Source organism: Salmo trutta, unplaced genomic scaffold (genome assembly GCF_901001165.1).
Source record: "Salmo trutta unplaced genomic scaffold, fSalTru1.1, whole genome shotgun sequence".
In the NCBI taxonomy this organism is placed as follows: Eukaryota; Metazoa; Chordata; class Actinopteri; order Salmoniformes; family Salmonidae; genus Salmo; species Salmo trutta.
Window position 1 is genome coordinate 375,701 of NW_021822619.1, and position 21,353 is coordinate 397,053.

General features: G+C 44.6%; 1 protein-coding gene across 2 annotated transcripts in view; it reads left to right on the plus strand.

The window, feature by feature from the left end:
• The first annotated feature begins 310 nt into the window (after nt 1-310).
• Nucleotides 311-21,353, plus strand: part of LOC115182997 (acidic amino acid decarboxylase GADL1) — a 31,630-nt gene continuing 10,587 nt past the window's right edge. The window contains exons 1-11 of one of the 2 annotated variants that reach the window (XM_029744337.1): nt 311-657; nt 5,872-6,056; nt 7,887-8,013; nt 11,807-11,897; nt 12,142-12,251; nt 12,594-12,709; nt 14,983-15,062; nt 16,728-16,782; nt 18,245-18,361; nt 19,075-19,139; nt 20,687-20,768. In XM_029744337.1, coding sequence (XP_029600197.1) covers nt 627-657; nt 5,872-6,056; nt 7,887-8,013; nt 11,807-11,897; nt 12,142-12,251; nt 12,594-12,709; nt 14,983-15,062; nt 16,728-16,782; nt 18,245-18,361; nt 19,075-19,139; nt 20,687-20,768 — 1,059 coding nt within the window. In that variant the 5' untranslated portion in view covers nt 311-626. Of the gene's footprint in view, nt 658-842; nt 1,023-5,871; nt 6,057-7,886; nt 8,014-11,806; nt 11,898-12,141; nt 12,252-12,593; nt 12,710-14,982; nt 15,063-16,727; nt 16,783-18,244; nt 18,362-19,074; nt 19,140-20,686; nt 20,769-21,353 lie in introns of those variants that run through there. The other variant, XM_029744336.1, reaches the window with a different exon arrangement.

Sequence of the window (21,353 nt, forward strand, 5' to 3'; positions counted from 1 at the left end):
TAATACGCGATGTTACCAACAAGGTTGTTGTCAAACGTCTTACTCATGGAGAAATACAAACCTGCAACAGATGCCAACTCTTGTTATATGCAAGATGATGAGTCACTTCTCTTTTACGTTTATGTCTTTAGGAAAAATACTGAATTCTCTAATTCTCTATCGGAAATATTCCATAGGAAATATATTGCCCTAATAAAATAGCATAAATGTTTCAACTGTTCTACAGTGTAACATATAGGTATGAATGTGAACAAGAGAGCACGTATCCTCCCTCACTCCCCAGTCATCAGAGCTCTCCACTTTCCTCCTCTCTCCATTTCAGCACGACACAAACAAACGCTCCGACGCCGTGAGACCGTAGACTTGCGGAAACGTGCGGAGAAAAATATTGGGCAACTTGATTCTTCTTGACTCTTTACTGTAATCGGTCGGTGTTCTTCCATGACGCCCAGGCAACCAGCCAGGAACAAGGATGGCCTAACCTTGCCCACGGGGCGCGACGTCACCAGGTTAAAGACATTCTTGGTCTATAAAGGAGACATTCTGGTTTATCTCCAAACATTAAACATTTTTTAGCTGGAAGATCGGAGCTGTTTGAGACCAATCAATTATACCATAAATGAACAATGGCGCCGACGAATGAAAGACAAATGAACGGTATGTTGGACCGCTATTTCGCTTTATTCCTTCGTTATTACATGTTTGTTAGGCTAATGAAGGAGCATTTCATGTTATTTTGCAAATATATATTGATTATCATTAGCTATATATTGAATTGAAATGTTTACTGTTCTCTCTCAACAAAAAAAATACAATATGTGGACATTTTAGTGCGTTTTGCCTGGATAATAGAAGTTGTCACAATGTCTTTAGAATGAATTTACGTCAGTGTACTATAATGTCACCCAGCGCCGTCTATCTGGTCGGGTCAGGCGTCACCTGTTCACACGCTGCTCAGCGCCCTGTGCTCCGGAAGATGGGCAGCGGGGAAAGTCGCCCTGGCAAGGTGTCTCTCTGCGGAGGTATTGAATAAAATAGACCTTTGCATAATAAGTAGATACAATTTAATACTGAATTGTTTGAAATGCGTTATTTTCATCAGTAGCCTAACTTGCTATGTTGGGGAAAGAAAGAAAGAGCCGGTCTGTCACAGAACGCACAGTATAAGTCTGTCTGCACCGTTTTGAGGTAGCGTGAACCAACCGTGGACCGGAGCTGCAAGGTGCGCCAGTAGCGCAGTAGCTACGTGTCTCACGCACGTACCGTTCCATTTTGCAGGTTATTGGACAGCATATGCTAGGCTATAGGCTATAAACAGTATAAAGTGGATGACAGCTATCCTGTCTGTCATTATTGTCTGTGTGTGGCCTGATTGGCACCGTATTCACCATGTAGTGCACTACTTTAGACCAGGGCCATTTGATTTGCAGCCCCCAGTCAGTGGTCAGTCAGGAATGAGCGGTGGACATTCTTGTAACATCCTTAGCCAACCCGAGACGCCAGTAAATAACAGTGAGCTTACAGAATGCGTCACAGCAGAATGCGTCACAGCTGAAATAAGGCTTGAGTTACAGGGTTGCGTCCTAAATGGCCTCCATATTCCCTATGTAGTGTACTTATGACCAGGGCCCGTGCTCAAAAGCAGTGCACAAGAATAGGATGCCTTTTTGGATGCATCTACAGTAGCAGTGTCACTAGCTGTATTAGAGGGCCATCTACAGTAGCAGTGTCACTAGCTGTATTAGAGGGCCATCTACAGTAGCAGTGTTACTAGCTGTATTAGAGGGCCATCTACAGTAGCAGTGTTACAGCTGTATTAGAGGGCCATCTACAGTAGCAGTGTCACTAGCTGTATTAGAGGGCCATCTACAGTAGCAGTGTTACTAGCTGTATTAGAGGGCCATCTACAGTAGCAGTGTTACAGCTGTATTAGAGGGCCATCTACAGTAGCAGTGTTACTAGCTGTATTAGAGGGCCATCTACAGTAGCAGTGTCACTAGCTGTATTAGAGGGCCATCTACAGTAGCAGTGTCACTAGCTGTATTAGAGGGCCATCTACAGTAGCAGTGTTATTAGCTGTATTAGAGGGCCATCTACAGTAGCAGTGTCACTAGCTGTATTAGAGGGCCATCTACAGTAGCAGTGTTATTAGCTGTATTAGAGGGCCATCTACAGTAGCAGTGTTATTAGCTGTATTAGAGGGCCATCTACAGTAGCAGTGTTACTAGCTGTATTAGAGGGCCATCTACAGTAGCAGTGTTACAGCTGTATTAGAGGGCCATCTACAGTAGCAGTGTCACTAGCTGTATTAGAGGGCCATCTACAGTAGCAGTGTTATTAGCTGTATTAGAGGGCCATCTACAGTAGCAGTGTTATTAGCTGTATTAGAGGGCCATCTACAGTAGCAGTGTTACTAGCTGTATTAGAGGGCCATCTACAGTAGCAGTGTTACTAGCTGTATTAGAGGGCCATCTACAGTAGCAGTGTTACTAGCTGTATTAGAGGGCCATCTACAGTAGCAGTGTCACTAGCTGTATTAGAGGGCCATCTACAGTAGCAGTGTTACTAGCTGTATTAGAGGGCCATCTACAGTAGCAGTGTTACAGCTGTATTAGAGGGCCATCTACAGTAGCAGTGTTACTAGCTGTATTAGAGGGCCATCTACAGTAGCAGTGTTACTAGCTGTATTAGAGGGCCATCTACAGTAGCAGTGTTACTAGCTGTATTAGAGGGCCATCTACAGTAGCAGTGTCACTAGCTGTATTAGAGGGCCATCTACAGTAGCAGTGTCACTAGCTGTATTAGAGGGCCATCTACAGTAGCAGTGTTACAGCTGTATTAGAGGGCCATCTACAGTAGCAGTGTTACAGCTGTATTAGAGGGCCATCTACAGTAGCAGTGTTACTAGCTGTATTAGAGGGCCATCTACAGTAGCAGTGTTACAGCTGTATTAGAGGGCCATCTACAGTAGCAGTGTTACTAGCTGTATTAGAGGGCCATCTACAGTAGCAGTGTCACTAGCTGTATTAGAGGGCCATCTACAGTAGCAGTGTCACTAGCTGTATTAGAGGGCCATCTACAGTAGCAGTGTTACTAGCTGTATTAGAGGGCCATCTACAGTAGCAGTGTCACTAGCTGTATTAGAGGGCCATCTACAGTAGCAGTGTCACTAGCTGTATTAGAGGGCCATCTACAGTAGCAGTGTCACTAGCTGTATTAGAGGGCCATCTACAGTAGCAGTGTTACAGCTGTATTAGAGGGCCATCTACAGTAGCAGTGTTACTAGCTGTATTAGAGGGCCATCTACAGTAGCAGTGTTTCTAGCTGTATTAGAGGGCCATCTACAGTAGCAGTGTTACTAGCTGTATTAGAGGGCCATCTACAGTAGCAGTGTTACTAGCTGTATTAGAGGGCTATCTACAGTAGCAGTGTTACTAGCTGTATTAGAGGGCCATCTACAGTAGCAGTGTTACAGCTGTATTAGAGGGCCATCTACAGTAGCAGTGTTACAGCTGTATTAGAGGGCCATCTACAGTAGCAGTGTTACTAGCTGTATTAGAGGGCCATCTACAGTAGCAGTGTCACTAGCTGTATTAGAGGGCCATCTACAGTAGCAGTGTTACAGCTGTATTAGAGGGCCATCTACAGTAGCAGTGTTACTAGCTGTATTAGAGGGCCATCTACAGTAGCAGTGTTACTGCTGTATTAGAGGGCCATCTACAGTAGCAGTGTTACTAGCTGTATTAGAGGGCCATCTACAGTAGCAGTGTTTCTAGCTGTATTAGAGGGCTATCTACAGTAGCAGTGTTACTAGCTGTATTAGAGGGCCATCTACAGTAGCAGTGTTACTAGCTGTATTAGAGGGCCATCTACAGTAGCAGTGTCACTAGCTGTATTAGAGGGCCATCTACAGTAGCAGCGTTACAGCTGTATTAGAGGGCTATCTACAGTAGCAGTGTTACTAGCTGTATTAGAGGGCCATCTACAGTAGCAGTGTTACAGCTGTATTAGAGGGCCATCTACAGTAGCAGTGTTACTAGCTGTATTAGAGGGCCATCTACAGTAGCAGTGTTACTGCTGTATTAGAGGGCCATCTACAGTAGCAGTTTTACAGCTGTATTAGAGGGCCATCTACAGTAGCAGTGTTACAGCTGTATTAGAGGGCCATCTACAGTAGCAGTGTTACTAGCTGTACTAGAGGGCCATCTACAGTAGCAGCGTTACTAGCTGTATTAGAGGGCCATCTACAGTAGCAGTGTTACAGCTGTATTAGAGGGCCATCTACAGTAGCAGTGTTACTAGCTGTATTAGAGGGCCATCTACAGTAGCAGTGTTACAGCTGTATTAGAGGGCCATCTACAGTAGCAGTGTTACTAGCTGTATTAGAGGGCCATCTACAGTAGCAGTGTTACTAGCTGTATTAGAGGGCCATCTACAGTAGCAGTGTTACAGCTGTATTAGAGGGCCATCTACAGTAGCTGTGTTACAGCTGTATTAGAGGGCCATCTACAGTAGCAGTGTTACAGCTGTATTAGAGGGCCATCTACAGTAGCAGTGTTACAGCTGTATTAGAGGGCCATCTACAGTAGCAGTGTTACTAGCTGTATTAGAGGGCCATCTACAGTAGCAGTGTTACAGCTGTATTAGAGGGCCATCTACAGTAGCAGTGTTACTGCTGTATTAGAGGGCCATCTACAGTAGCAGTGTTACAGCTGTATTAGAGGGCCATCTACAGTAGCAGTGTTACAGCTGTATTAGAGGGCCATCTACAGTAGCAGTGTTTCTCTGACCCAGAGACCCCTAGTCAGCTGTAGTCTGGCTATGATTGTACTGTACTGTATGTACCTGTTCAAGTGTGTCATCCAATTAGGTGCTTTTTATCACCAGCTGTTGACAAAGTATTGACACTACTATATGTTAAATAAAGGTTAAATAAAATCAATCAATAAATACATATGAACTGTAGAACCACCAGAGACCCCTAGTCAGACCCCAGCAAGAGAGACCACTAGACTCCTAGTAAGACCCCAGCAAGAGAGACCACCAGACCCCTAGTAAGACCCCAGCAAGAGAGACCACTAGACCCCTAGTAAGACCCCAGCAAGAGAGACCACCAGAGACCCCTAGTAAGACCCCAGCAAGAGAGACCACTAGACCCCTAGTAAGACCCCAGCAAGAGAGACCACCAGAGACCCCTAGTAAGACCCCAGCAAGAGAGACCACTAGACCCCTAGTAAGACCCCAGCAAGAGAGACCACTAGACCCCTAGTAAGACCCCAGCAAGAGAGACCACTAGAACCCCTAGTAAGACCCCAGCAAGAGAGACCACCAGAGACCCCTAGTAAGACCCCAGCAAGAGAGACCACTAGACCCCTAGTAAGACCCCAGCAAGAGAGACCACTAGACCCCTAGTCAGACCCCAGCAAGAGAGACCACTAGAGCCCTAGTAAGACCCCAGGAAGAGAGACCACGAGACCCCTAGTAAGACCCCAGGAAGAGAGACCACTAGACCCCTAGTAAGACCCCAGCAAGAGAGACCACTAGACCCCTAGTCAGACCCCTGCAAGAGAGACCACTAGACCCCTAGTAAGACCCCAGGAAGAGAGACCACTAGACCCCTAGTAAGACCCCAGGAACAGAGACCACTAGACCCCTAGTAAGACCCCAGCAAGAGAGACCACTAGAACCATGAACTGACCTGTTATCTCCATCTAACCCTCTATCTGACCATCAGACCTCTAGTATCGACATTACTGTCTGTTATCTCCTACCCCCAGATACCTCTAGTATTGACATTACTGTCTGTTATCTCCTACCCACAGATACATACCTCTAGTATTGACTTTACTGTCTGTTATCTCCTACCCCCAGATACCTCTAGTAAGGCCTCAGAGAGCCCTGCGGAGCCCAAGGGGAAGAGGCCCCCAGTGCTTGTGGACGGGGTGACTCTGAACGGCCCCACGCTGGACATCCGGGAAGCAGAGAGCTTCCTCAGAGAAGCCATGCCCATCGTCATGGAGGAGGCCGTCTGGAAGGCTACTGACGTCAAGGAGAAGGTAAACATCTCTTTTCCAATTCTTTCTTACACCATGCACTTCCAGTCCCAGGATGCATAAAGGAAAATGAGATCTGTTGTGAAGTATACCAGAATGCTGGAGTTTATTTTTCAACCAATAGGAAATGGACCTGTATAAGAATTTATCAGGTAAATTGCTACCCAGACTATTTGCATTGACCCCCCCCCCCCCCCCTTTTTTTTTTTTTACATTGCTGGTACTCGGTGTTTATTATCGATGCATAGTCACTTTACCCCTACCGACATGTATATATTACCTTATTTACCTCGACTAACCTGTACCCCCGCACATTGGCTCGGTAACGTACCTCCTGTACATAGCCTCTTTATTGTTATTTTATTGTGTTACTTTATTATTATAATTTTTTAAACTTTAGTTTACTTAGTAAATATTTTCTTAACTCTTATTTTTCTTAAAACTGCATTGTTGGTTAAAGGATCGGACCCTTTTTTTCAATTTTCGCGTAAAATGACAAACCCAAATCTAACTGCCTGTAGCTCAGGCCCTGAAGCAAGGATATGCATTTTCTTGGTACCATTTGAAAGGAAACACTTTGAAGTTTGTGGAAATGTGAAATGAATGTAGGAGAATATAACACATTAGATCTGGTAAAAGATAATACAAAGAAAAAAACATGAATTTTTTGTTCCATCATCTTTGAAATGCAAGAGAAAAGCCATGATCTGACTTAGGACTCCAGGTGCAATTTAGATTTTGGCCACTAGATGGCAGCAGTGTATGTGCAAAGTTTTAGACTGATCCATTGAACCATTGCATTTCTGGTCAAAATGTTGTATCAAGTCTGCCCAAATGTCAATATATATATTTTCAAGTTCATAACTGTGCACTCTCCTCAAACAATAGCATGGTATGTTTTCACTGTAATAGCTACTGTACAATTGATTTGTACAATCGATTTGATTGATATACAGTACATGTTCTTTATGGATGATGAATAGGCCCAGGTAGTTTGTCTGACGTCAAGGATAAGGTAAACAAACATCTAGTGGAGGGGACAGTCTGAAATGGCACCATTTTCACTATATAACTTGAAGGGTGTTTATCAATATGCATACTACCTACCGCACTCCATACTCTCACGCTCTGAGTGCATTCTCAGAGTACGTTCTTGTGAGGACGAGAGTGTGGAAAACACATAAAACATTACACTTGAGAAGCACTCCCCCTTACTGTATTACCTCACGCTGCACCTCCCCATTCACTGACCCTTCTTCCAGATAGGACAATGGCAACAATAGAGACCAAACAAGAAATACACAAAGCAAAACGTTTTAGGTGTCAAGTCTTTGTGGGTAGCTAGCTAGCTAACAATTCTCTGTGGCTAGCTAACAGTAGTAGCAAGACAGTTAGCCCTATTGACTTACTATGGGCTTGCGATTTACACACACTACAGTGGGTATTGTAGGCAGGTAAACATGCCAAAATAAAACAAGACAAGATAAAACAAGATAAAATATTGTAGTCAGCCAACATATGAGATGTGAATAGGTAACATTTCATTCCGAAGTCGGAGTGTATTTTCTCTGGATTCAGCTCAGTTAATGTCATTTTTAAAACGGTTGCATCGTATTTCTGTGCATACTTTCCGTTGCAGCTTGTATCCATGCATGCTTCAGAGTATGTACAAACGGAGTACGTATTCGAGAAGTGCCCTCCGTGCTCCGTTTTGCAAACTATGATTTGGACTCATACCCCCACCGTCCCGTGCTCTAATTTGCGTGCTCGGAGCACGGTAGTATGCATTTTGAGAAACACCCAAAGTCTATTTCCTTCTCTCCCGTATAACAGGTGTGTGAGTGGCGCTCTCCGGAGCAGCTGAAGGACCTATTAGACCTAGAGCTGAGGGAAGGAGGCGAGGCACATCCCCAGATACTGCAGCGCTGTCGGGATGCCATCCGATACAGTGTCAAGACCGGTAAGAACCCAGCTCAACCCTGATTTAAAATCTGAACCCCAGACCTCAGCCAAACCCTGACCCAACCCCCCCCCCCCCCCCTTAAACCTCCCGGCCCCTGATATCTGAGCTCCCTTGACCCCCACCTAGCCTGGTCCAGCCAGACCACAAATGTAAAACCCCTGTCAACCAGCTCTGTCAAACAACTAACCTTCAAACTAAAACTCCCCAGTTAGCTACCATTAGGTTAGGGTTAAAGTTAGCTAACATTAGGGTAGGGTTAAAGTTAGCTAACATTAGGGTAGGGTTAAAGTTAGCGACCATTAGGTTAGGGTTAAAGTTAGCTAACATTAGGGTAGGGTTAAAGTTAGCTAACATTAGGGTAGGGTTAAAGTTAGCTACCATTAGGTTAGGGTTAAAGTTAGCTAACATTAGGGTAGGGTTAAAGTTAGCTAACATTAGGGTAGGGTTAAAGTTAGCGACCATTAGGTTAGGGTTAAAGTTAGCGACCATTAGGTTAGGGTTAAAGTTAGCTACCATTAGGTTAGGGTTAAAGTTAGCTAACATTAGGGTAGGGTTAAAGTTAGCTACCATTAGGTTAGGGTTAAAGTTAGCTAACATTAGGGTAGGGTTAAAGTTAGCTAACATTAGGTTAGGGTTAAAGTTAGCGACCATTAGGTTAGGGTTAAAGTTAGCGACCATTAGGGTAGGGTTAAAGTTAGCGACCATTAGGGTAGGGTTAAAGTTAGCTAACATTAGGGTAGGGTTAAAGATAGCTAACATTAGGTTAGGGTTAAAGTTAGCTACCGTTAGGTTAGGGTTAAAGTTAGCTAACATTAGGGTAGGGTTAAAGATAGCTAACATTAGGGTAGGGTTAAAGTTAGCTAACATTAGGTTAGGGTTAAAGTTAGATAACATTAGGTTAGGGTTAAAGTTAGCTAACATTAGGTTAGGGTTAAAGTTAGCTAACATTAGGTTAGGGTTAAAGTTAGCTAACATTAGGTTAGGGTTAAAGTTAGCTAACATTAGGGTAGGGTTAAAGTTAGCTAACATTAGGGTAGGGTTAAAGATAGCTAACATTAGGTTAGGGTTAAAGTTAGCTACCGTTAGGTTAGGGTTAAAGTTAGCTAACATTAGGGTAGGGTTAAAGATAGCTAACATTAGGGTAGGGTTAAAGTTAGCTAACATTAGGTTAGGGTTAAAGTTAGATAACATTAGGTTAGGGTTAAAGTTAGATAACATTAGGTTAGGGTTAAAGTTAGCTAACATTAGGTTAGGGTTAAAGTTAGCTAACATTAGGTTAGGGTTAAAGTTAGCTAACATTAGGTTAGGGTTAAAGTTAGCTAACATTAGGTTAGGGTTAAAGTTAGCTAACATTAGGTTAGGGTTAAAGTTAGCTAACATTCGGGTAGGGTTAAAGTTAGCTAACATTAGGTTAGGGTTAAAGTTAGCGACCATTAGGGTAGGGTTAAAGTTAGCTAACATTAGGTTAGGGTTAAAGTTAGCTAACATTAGGTTAGGGTTAAAGTTAGCTAACATTAGGTTAGGGTTAAAGTTAGCTAACATTAGGGTAGGGTTAAAGTTAGCTATCATTAGGGTAGGGTTAAAGTTAGCTAACATTAGGTTAGGGTTAAAGTTAGCTAACATTAGGTTAGGGTTAAAGTTAGCTAACATTAGGTTAGGGTTAAAGTTAGCTAACATTAGGGTAGGGTTAAAGATAGCTAACATTAGGTTAGGGTTAAAGATAGCTAACATTAGGTTAGGGTTAAAGATAGCTAACATTAGGGTAGGGTTAAAGTTAGCTAACATTAGGTTAGGGTTAAAGTTAGCTAACATTAGGGTAGGGTTAAAGTTAGCTAACATTAGGGTAGGGTTAAAGTTAGCTAACATTAGGGTAGGGTTAAAGTTAGCTAACATTAGGGTAGGGTTAAAGTTAGCTAACATTAGGGTAGGGTTAAAGTTAGCTAACATTAGGTTATGGTTAGAGTTAGCTAACATTAGGGTAGGGTCAAAGTTAGCTAACATTAGGTTATGGTTAGAGTTAGCTAACATTAGGGTAGGGTTAAAGTTAGCTAACATTAGGGTAGTGTTAAAGATAACTAACATTAGGTTAGGGTTAAAGTTAGCTAACGCTAGGGTAGGGTTACTGTACTAAATGCCATATTTTTAGCCGACCCTTACAGTCATACATTTTACATATGGGTGGCCCTGGGAATAGAACCCACAATCCTGGTGATCGAAAGCACCATGCTCTACCAACTGTACTCACGCTAGATACACTAACCCATCCCTATACAACCCAGGCTGTAAATCATCAAGCTAGCAACAGTAGCTCCTCCCAGTCCCTTAACCCTCCCAGTCTCTTCCAGCCTCTCCCAGCCTCTCCCAGCCTCTTAACCCTCCCAGCCCCTTAACCCTCCCACCCTCCCAGCCTCTTAACCCTCCCAGCCTCTTAACCCTCCCAGCCTCTTAACCCTCCCAGCCTCTTAACCCTCCCAGCCTCTCCCAGCCTCTCCCAGCCTCCCAGCCTCTTAAGCCTCCCAGCCTCTTCACCCTCCCAGCCTCCCAGCCTCTTCACCCTCCCAGCCTCCCAGCCTCTTAACCCACCCAGCCTCTTAACCCTCCCACCCTCCCAGCCTCTTCACCCTCCCAGTCTCCCAGCCTCTTAACCCACCCAGCCTCTTCAGCCTCCCAGCCTCTTAACCCTCCCAGCCTCTTAACCCTCCCAGCCTCTTCACCCTCCCAGCCTCTTAACCCTCCCAGCCTCCCAGCCTCTTCACCCTCCCAGCCTCCCAGCCTCTTCACCCTCCCAGCCTCTTAACCCTCCCAGCCTCTTCACCCTCCCAGCCTCCCAGCCTCTTCACCCTCCCAGCCTCTTAACCCTCCCAGCCTCTTCACCCTCCCAGCCTCCCAGCCTCTTCACCCTCCCAGCCTCTTCACCCTCCCAGCCTCTTAACCCTCCCAGCCTCTTCACCCTCCCAGCCTCTTAACTCTCCCAGCCTCTCCCAGCCTCTTAACCCTCCCAGCCTCTTAACTCTCCCAGCCGCTCCCAGCCTCTCCCAGCCTCTTAACCCTCCCAGACTCTTAACCCTCCCAGCCTCCCAGCCTCTTAACCCTCTCAGCCTCTGACATCTGAGCTGCTGTGTCCTGCACCTAGCCTGGTCCAGCCAGACCCCAAAACATGATGTAGTTTATATAGAAACATTGACACAGGAAACAGGGCAAGCTGGCACACTCCTCGTCTCACGTATCAATGTATGTGTCAGGAATAGCAGTCTGTCTGGAATAGACTGAGAAATGTTCCTTAGTGCCAGTGGATGCAGCAGAGTGCAAGTTAAGCACCTCTGTTTACACATGTGACCGATAGGAGTTTGAATCCCAGGTTCTGCTGTGAATCCACAAGACTTTGCTAGCCTGTCGAGCTAAAGCCTTTACAGATGTAGGATCTTAATTTGATCACTCTTTTGTTGCTGAGAATCTTCCTCCTTCCTGAATCTTCATGATTTACATAAATTCAGTGAAAACCCACACTAACAAACAATTATATTAACAGTATTCCACTTTTCTTGAAGCTAATAGCCTAACCACTGATTAAATCCTGTTGCTGAAGGCATATTTTGCTGCGACAATACTGGTCAAATTAATATCTGTCAACTGTAGGTTCTGATTTGGGTTGCAAAATTACGGTAACTTTCCCAGCTTTTCCAGAAATCCTGTTTGGAGTATCTGGAGTTCTTGCTTATTCTCTCCTGATCCCGGGAAACCTGGAAACTTAGTTGTGATTGAATCAAACCTTGTGTGTTTGTATATGCAGGACATCCTCTCTTCTTCAACCAGCTCTATGCAGGCATGGACCCTTATTCACTAGTGGGCCGATTCATCACAGAAGCTATCAACCCCAGTCTGTGAGTATTACATCGTACCATCTCATATGATCCGAGTGTCTGTCAACATGTACTCATACTCAGTGTATAACTGTGCCTGACAAGGGATGTGGGATTTTATGATTACTGAAATTATATCAATGACAACTCTTCTGCTATTCATTTCAGAAGTGTCTGTAGCTCGTTCTTGATGATTGATTGGATAGTGTGTAGCTCAGGTGAGAGCAGGTGAATCATTGACTGGACATGTTGTTTGTCTTGGCAGGTACACATACGAGGTGGCTCCAGTGTTCCTGCTGACAGAGGAGGCCGTCCTAAAGAAGATGATTGAGATCATTGGATGGCAGGATGGAGGGGACGGCATCTTCAGCCCAGGTATGGAAACCACACAGACTGACATCTTCTTCTTCTTCATCTTCTTCATCTTCATCTTCTTCTTCATTTTCTTCTTCATCTTCTTCCCTTCATCTTCATCATCTTCTTCTTCTTCTTCCTCATCTTCTTCTTCTCCTTCTTCATCTTCTTCATCTTCTTCATCTTCATCTTCTTCATTTTCTTCTTCATCTTCCCTTCATCTTCTTCATCATCTTCTTCTTCATCATCTTCTTCTTCTTCATCATCTTCTTCTTCATCATCTTCTTCTTCATCATCTTCTTCTTCTTCATCTTCTTCATCATCTTCTTACTGTGATTGAGAGATTGTCTCTGTGTTCTGCAGGTGGCTCTGTGTCCAACATGTATGCTGTGAACGTGGCCAGGTACCACCACTGTCCTGATGTGAAGGTGCTGGGCCTGTCCGCCTTGCCTAGACTGGTCATGTTTACATCTCAGGAGGTAAACACACACACACACACACACACACAGGGCAGGCCAACGCCTGTTATTGTTTTAACACCACACACACACACACACACACACACACACACACACACACACACACACACACACACACACACACACACACACACACACACACACACAAAGGGCAGGCCAACACCTGTTATTGTTTTAACACCACACACACACACACACACACACACACACACACACACACACACACACACACACACACACACACACACACACACACACACACACACACACACAGGCCAACACCATACAAAGCGAACATTATGCAGCAGCCCTATGTTCAGGGTAACAGTTTGATAATACCAGGGGGTGTGAGTGTACATGGTGTGGACCAGCCCTATGCTCAGGGTAACAGTTTGATAATACCAGAGGGTGTGAGTGTACATGGTGTGGACCAGCCCTATGCTCAGGGTAACAGTTTGATAATACCAGGGGGTGTGAGTGTACATGGTGTGGACCAGCCCTATGCTCAGGGTAACAGTTTGATAATACCAGGGGGTGTGAGTGTACATGGTGTGGACCAGCCCTATGCTCAGGGTAACAGTTTGATAATACCAGGGGGTGTGAGTGTACATGGTGTGGACCAGCCCTATGCTCAGGGTAACAGTTTGATAATACCAGGGGGTGTGAGTGTACATGGTGTGGACCAGCCCTATGCTCAGGGTAACAGTTTGATAATACCAGGGGTGTGAGTGTACATGGTGTGGACCAGCCCTATGCTCAGGGTAACAGTTTGATAATACCAGGGGGTGTGAGTGTACATGGTGTGGACCAGCCCTATGCTCAGGGTAACAGTTTGATAATACCAGGGGGTGTGAGTGTACATGGTGTGGACCAGCCCTATGCTCAGGGTAACAGTTTGATAATACCAGGGGGTGTGAGTGTACATGGTGTGGACCAGCCCTATTCTCAGGGTAACAGTTTGATAATATCAGTGGGTGTGAGTGCACATGGTGTGGACCAGCCCTATGCTCAGGGTAACAGTTTGATAATACCAGGGGGTGTGAGTGTACATGGTGTGGACCAGCCCTATGCTCAGGGTAACAGTTTGATCATATCAGGGGGTGTGAGTGTACATGGTGTGGACCAGCCTATGCTCAGGGTAACAGTTTGATAATACCAGGGGGTGTGAGTGTACATGGTGTGGACCAGCACCAGTTAGTACCTTTTCAAAGAGCGTCTGAAAAGAGTCAATACACCTACTTAATACATCTGTCAAATGATTCCAGTCAGCAGCACTACCCAGTCCCAGGCTGGTCCGTATCAGGAGTGTGGAGGTGGGATATCACATCATAGTGGGTGTCACACAGCTATCAGGGAGTTGCTCAGTTCTTTATGATAACATATCACAACAAGCACACAGCTATCAGGGAGTTTCTCAATTCGGGCTGTTGCTCTGAAAGATATTGACAAAATGGTTTTATAATCCCTGTGTGTGTGTGTGTGTGTAGTACTATAAACACCATATGTATTACAATCCCTGTCTGTATAGCACCTTATTGTGGATCCTGTCTAGACTGGTCATTAATATAGCACCTTATTGTGGATCCTGTCCAGACTGGTCATTAATATAGCACCTTATTGTGGATCCTGTCTAGACTGGTCATTAATATAGCACCTTATTGTGGATCCTGTCCAGACTGGTCATTAATATAGCACCTTATTGTGGATCCTGTCTAGACTGGTCATTAATATAGCACCTTATTGTGGATCCTGTCTAGACTGGTCATTAATATAGCACCTTATTGTGGATCCTGTCCAGACTGGTCATTAATATAGGACCTTATTGTGGATCCTGTCTAGACTGGTCATTAATATAGCACCTTATTGTGGATCCTGTCCAGACTGGTCATTAATATAGCACCTTATTGTGGATCCTGTCTAGACTGGTCATTAATATAGCACCTTATTGTGGATCCTGTCCAGACTGGTCATTAATATAGCACCTTATTGTGGATCCTGTCTAGACTGGTCATTAATATAGCACCTTATTGTGGATCCTGTCTAGGCTGGTCATTAATATAGCACCTTATTGTGGATCCTGTCTAGACTGGTCATTCATATAGCACCTTATTGTGGATCCTGTCCAGACTGGTCATTAATATAGCACCTTATTGTGGATCCTGTCTAGACTGGTCATTAATATAGCACCTTATTGTAGATCCTGTCCAGACTGGTCATTTTGTTGATTAACCAGTTCTCCCTCAGTGACACTTTTCTCTCTTTGTTCTTTTCAGTGTCATTACTCTGTTTCCAAAGCAGCAGCTTTCCTGGGAATTGGCACCAACAATGTTTATGTGATCCCGTCAGATAAGAGGTATGCTGGTTACTGCTGGTTACTGCTGGTTACTGGTGGTTACTGCTGGTTACTGCTGGTTACTGCTGGTTACTGCTGGTTACTGCTGGTTACTGCTGGTTACTGCTACAGTTACACGGTTACTGCTGGTTACTGCTAGTTACTGCTGGTTACTGCTGGTTACTGCTACAGTTACACGGTTACTGCTGGTTACTGCTAGTTACTGCTGGTTACTGCTGGTTACTGCTGGTTACTGCTACAGTTACATGGTTACTGCTGGTTACTGCTGGTTACTGCTGGTTACTGCTACATTTACATGGTTACTGCTGGTTACTGCTGGTTACTGCTACAGTTACACGGTTACTGCTGGTTACTGCTGGTTACTGCTACATTTACATGGTTACTGCTGGTTACTGCTGGTTACTGCTACAGTTACACGGTTACTGCTGGTTACTGCTGGTTACTACTACAGTTACTGCTGGTTACTGCTGGTTACTGCTGGTTACTGCTACAGTTACACGGTTACTGCTGGTTACTGCTGGTTACTGCTGGTTACTGCTACAGTTACACGGTTACTGCTACAGTTACACGGTTACTGCTGGTTACTGCTGGTTACTGCTGGTTCCTGCTAGTTACTGCTACAGTTACACGGTTATTGCTGGTTACTGCTGGTTACTGCTGGTTACTGCTACAGTTACACGGTTACTGCTGGTTACTGCTGGTTACTGCTACAGTTACACGGTTACTGCTGGTTACTGCTACAGTTACTGCTGGTTACTGCTGGTTACTGCTGGTTACTGCTGGTTATTGCTACAGTTACACGGTTACTGCTGGTTACTGCTACAGTTACATGGTTACTGCTGGTTACTGCTGGTTATGGCTACAGTTACACGGTTACTGCTGGTTACTGCTGGTTATTGCTACAGTTACACGGTTACTGCTAGTTACTGCTGGTTATTGCTACAGTTACACGGTTACTGCTGGTTACTGCTACAGTTACATGGTTACTGCTGGTTACTACTGGTTACTGCTACAGTTACATGGTTACTGCTGGTTATTGCTACAGTTACACGGTTACTGCTGGTTACTGCTACAGTTACACGGTTACTGCTAGTTACTGCTGGTTACTGCTGGTTACTGCTACAGTTACACGGTTACTGCTGGTTACTGCTGGTTACTGCTACAGTTACACGGTTACTGCTAGTTACTGCTGGTTACTGCTACAGTTACACGGTTACTGCTGGTTACTGCTACAGTTACATGGTTACTGCTGGTTCCTGCTACAGTTACATGGTTACTACTGGTTACTGCTGGTTACTGCTACAGTTACATGGTTACTGCTGGTTACTGCTACAGTTACATGGTTACTGCTGGTTACTGCTACAGTTACATGGTTACTACTGGTTACTGCTGGTTACTGCTACAGTTACATGGTTACTGCTGGTTCCTGCTACAGTTACATGGTTACTACTGGTTACTGCTGGTTACTGCTGGTTACTGCTACAGTTACATGGTTACTACTGGTTACTGCTGGTTACTGCTACAGTTACACGGTTACTTCCACTGTCCACACCACACGCTTCTGTTGTCACTGTCCACAATGACTGACCTGCGTCACTATGACACCAGGGTTTTACTAATGCTTGTTCATCTTTCTTTCGATGTCTTTGTGTCTTTGTTTCTCAGAGGGAAGATGATTCCAGCGGAGTTTGAGAAACAAGTACAGAGAGCCAAAGATGAGGTGAGAAGGAGAGCTGTCAATGGAGTCAGCAGAGTTGTTCGGTGTCAGATATGTTATGAAACACATTCGGGAACTGGGAACTGCTGTTGAATATACCCATGGTGATGGTTAGGGAACTGCTGTTGAATATACCCATGGTGATGGTTAGGGAACTGCTGTTGAATATACCCATGGTGATGGTTAGGGAACTGCTGTTGAATATACCCATGGTGATGGTTAGGGAACTGCTGTTGAATATACCCATGGTGATGGTTAGGGAACAGCTGTTGAATATACCCATGGTGATGGTTAGGGAACTGCTGTTGAATATACCCATGGTGATGGTTAGGGAACTGCTGTTGAATATACCCATGGTGATGGTTAGGGAACTGCTGTTGAATATACCCATGGTGATGGTTAGGGAACTGCTGTTGAATATACCCATGGTGAGGGTTAGGGAACTGCTGTTGAATATACCCATGGTGATGGTTAGGGAACTGCTGTTGAATATACCCATTGTGATGGTTAGGGAACTGCTGTTGAATATACCCATGGTGATGGTTAGGGAACTGCTGTTGAATATACCCATGGTGATGGTTAGGGAACTGCTGTTGAATATACCCATGGTGATGGTTAGGGAACTGCTGTTGAATATACCCATGGTGATGGTTAGGGAACTGCTGTTGAATATACCCATGGTGATGGTTAGGGAACTGCTGTTGAATATACCCATGGTGATGGTTAGGGAACTGCTGTTGAATATACCCATGGTGATGGTTAGGGAACTGCTGTTGAATATACCCATGGTGATGGTTAGGGAACTGCTGTTGAATATACCCATGGTGATGGTTAGGGAACTGCTGTTGAATATACCCATGGTGATGGTTAGGGAACTGCTGTTGAATATACCCATGGTGATGGTTAGGGAACTGCTGTTGAATATACCCATGGTGATGGTTAGGGAACTGCTGTTGAATATACCCATGGTGATGGTTAGGGAACTGCTGTTGAATATACCCATGGTGATGGTTAGGGAACTGCTGTTGAATATACCCATGGTGATGGTTAGGGACTGCTGTTGAATATACCCATGGTGATGGTTAGGGAACTGCTGTTGAATATACCCATGGTGATGGTTAGGGAACTGCTGTTGAATATACCCATGGTGATGGTTAGGGAACTGCTGTTGAATATACCCATGGTGAGGGTTAGGGAACTGCTGTTGAATATACCCATGGTGATGGTTAGGAAACTGCAATATAGTATTAATGACCAGGGTGATGGAGTAACATATTGTTGTCCTCTGATGGTATATAGTATTAATGACCAGGGTGATGGAGTAACATATTGTTGTCCTCTGATGGTATAAAGTATTAATGACCAGGGTGATGGAGTAACATTATATTGTTGTCCTCTGATGGTATATAGTATTAATGACCAGGATGTTGGAGTAACATTATATTGTTGTTGTTGTTGTTGACAGGGAGCGTTGCCCTTCATGGTGAACGCCACAGCAGGGACCACCGTCCTAGGGGCCTTCGACCCGCTGGAGGAGATAGCTGACATCTGTGAACGACACAATCTCTGGATGCATGTAGATGTAAGTGGATCTTAATTAAAGATCATTCTTTCATTCATTTATCGATATATCGATCCATCAATCCATGTGTGCATTTGTTCAGTAGTTTGTTTGTTCCTTTAATCATTCACTCAATCACCCTCTTCTCTGTCTCTTCTCTGTCTCTTCTCTGTCTGTTCTCTGTCTGTTCTCTGTCTATTCTCTGTCTGTTCTCTGTCTCTTCTCTGTCTGTTCTCTGTCTCTTCTCTCTCTGTTCTCTGTCTCTTCTCTGTCTGTTCTCTGTCTCTTCTCTCTCTGTTCTCTGTCTATTCTCTGTCTGTTCTCTGTCTGTTCTCTGTCTGTTCTCTGTCTGTTCTCTGTCTGTTCTCTGTCTGTTCTCTGTCTGTTCTCTGTCTCTTCTCTGTCTGTTCTCTGTCTGTTCTCTGTCTCTTCTCTGTCTGTTCTCTGTCTCTTCTCTGTTTGTTCTCTGTCTATTCTCTGTCTGTTCTCTGTCTCTTCTCTGTCTGTTCTCTGTCTGTTCTCTGTCTATTCTCTGTCTCTTCTCTGTTTGTTCTCTGTCTCTTCTCTGTCTGTTCTCTGTCTCTTCTCTGTCTGTTCTCTGTCTGTTCTCTGTCTGTTCTCTGTCTGTTCTCTGTCTGTTCTCTGTCTATTCTCTGTCTGTTCTCTGTCTCTTCTCTGTCTCTTCTCTGTCTGTTCTCTGTCTGTTCTCTGTCTCTTCTCTGTCCTTCCTGTAGGCATGTTGGGGAGGAGGAGCCCTGATGTCTAAGAAACACAGATACCTGCTACAGGGAATTCACAGGTAAGACAACAGGTATATCTGGAGGTGGAAGTTAGACAACAGGTATATCTGGAGGTGGAAGTTAGACAACAGGTATATCTGGAGGTGGAAGTTAGACAACAGGTATATCTGGAGGTGGAAGTTAGACAACAGGTATATCTGGAGGTGGAAGTTAGACAACAGGTATATCTGGAGGTGGAAGTAAGACAACAGGTATATCTGGAGGTGGAAGTATGACAACAGGTACATCTGGAGGTGGAAGTAAGACAACAGGTATATCTGGAGGTGGAAGTAAGACAACAGGTATATCTGGAGGTGGAAGTATGACAACAGGTATATCTGGAGGTGGAAGTTAGACAACAGGTATATCTGGAGGTGGAAGTAAGACAACAGGTATATCTGGAGGTGGAAGTAAGACAACAGGTATATCTGGAGGTGGAAGTAAGACAACAGGTACATCTGGAGGTGGAAGTTAGACAACAGGTATATCTGGAGGTGGAAGTAAGACAACAGGTATATCTGGAGGTGGAAGTTAGACAACAGGTATATCTGGAGGTGGAAGTTAGACAACAGGTATATCTGGAGGTGGAAGTATGACAACAGGTATATCTGGAGGTGGAAGTAAGACAACAGGTATATCTGGAGGTGGAAGTAAGACAACAGGTATATCTGGAGGTGGAAGTAAGACAACAGGTATATCTGGAGGTGGAAGTTAGACAACAGGTATATCTGGAGGTGGAAGTATGACAACAGGTATATCTGGAGGTGGAAGTTAGACAACAGGTATATCTGGAGGTGGAAGTAAGACAACAGGTACATCTGGAGGTGGAAGTAAGACAACAGGTATATCTGGAGGTGGAAGTAAGACAACAGGTATATCTGGAGGTAGAAGTAAGACAACAGGTATATCTGGAGGTGGAAGTAAGACAACAGGTATATCTGGAGGTGGAAGTTAGACAACAGGTATATCTGGAGGTGGAAGTTAGACAACAGGTACATCTGGAGGTGGAAGTTAGACAACAGGTATATCTGGAGGTGGAAGTAAGACAACAGGTACATCTGGAGGTGGAAGTAAGACAACAGGTATATCTGGAGGTAGAAGTAAGACAACAGGTATATCTGGAGGTGGAAGTTAGACAACAGGTATATCTGGAGGTGGAAGTAAGACAACAGGTATATCTGGAGGTGGAAGTTAGACAACAGGTATATCTGGAGGTGGAAGTAAGACAACAGGTATATCTGGAGGTGGAAGTTAGACAACAGGTATATCTGGAGGTGGAAGTTAGACAACAGGGATATCTGGAGGTGGAAGTAAGACAACAGGTATATCTGGAGGTGGAAGTTAGACAACAGGTATATCTGGAGGTGGAAGTTAGACAACAGGTATATCTGGAGGTGGAAGTAAGACAACAGGTACATCTGGAGGGGGAAGTAAGACAACAGGTATATCTGGAGGTGGAAGTTAGACAACAGGTATATCTGGAGGTGGAAGTTAGACAACAGGGATAAAGTGTTCATAATAACACAGGGTTTTAAACTCCTTTCTGTTGCTTTGTTTTCCCTCTTAGAGCCAACTCAGTAGCGTGGAATCCTCACAAGATGCTGATGGCTGGTCTACAGTGCTGTGCATTCATGGTTCGGGACAAAACGGTATGATAAACACTGCCTCCTCTTCCTCCCCTGCCTTCTCTTCCTCCTCTTCTTCCTCATCTTACTCTTCTTCCTCACCTTCCTCATCTTCCTCATCCTCCTCCCCCTCAAGTCAAATCAAATCCAATTGTATTGGTCACATACATATGGTTACCAGATGTTATTGCGAGTGTAGCGAAATCTCTTCCTCATTCTATTCCTCCTCCTCCTCCTTTGACGTAGATAGTTTGTGTGTATGTATTGGTATCGATGTAAGCTACGTGTGCCTTTTACAATTAGTTTTATTGTAATTCTGTCCTTGAGCTGTTCTTGTCTATTAATTTTCTGTATTAATGAATGTTGTGTATTATGTCATGTGTGGACCCCAGGAAGAGTAGCTGCTGCTTTCGTAACAGCTAATGACGATCCCAATAAAATACCAAATACCTCTCCGTCCTTCTCTTCCTCCTCCTCCTCCTCCTCCCACCTCCTCCTCCTCCTCCTCCTCCTCCTCCTCCTCCCACCTCCTCCTCCTCCTCCTCCTCCTCCTCCCACCTCTCCGTCCTTCTCTTCCTCCTCCTCCTCCTCCTCCTCCTCCTCCTCCTC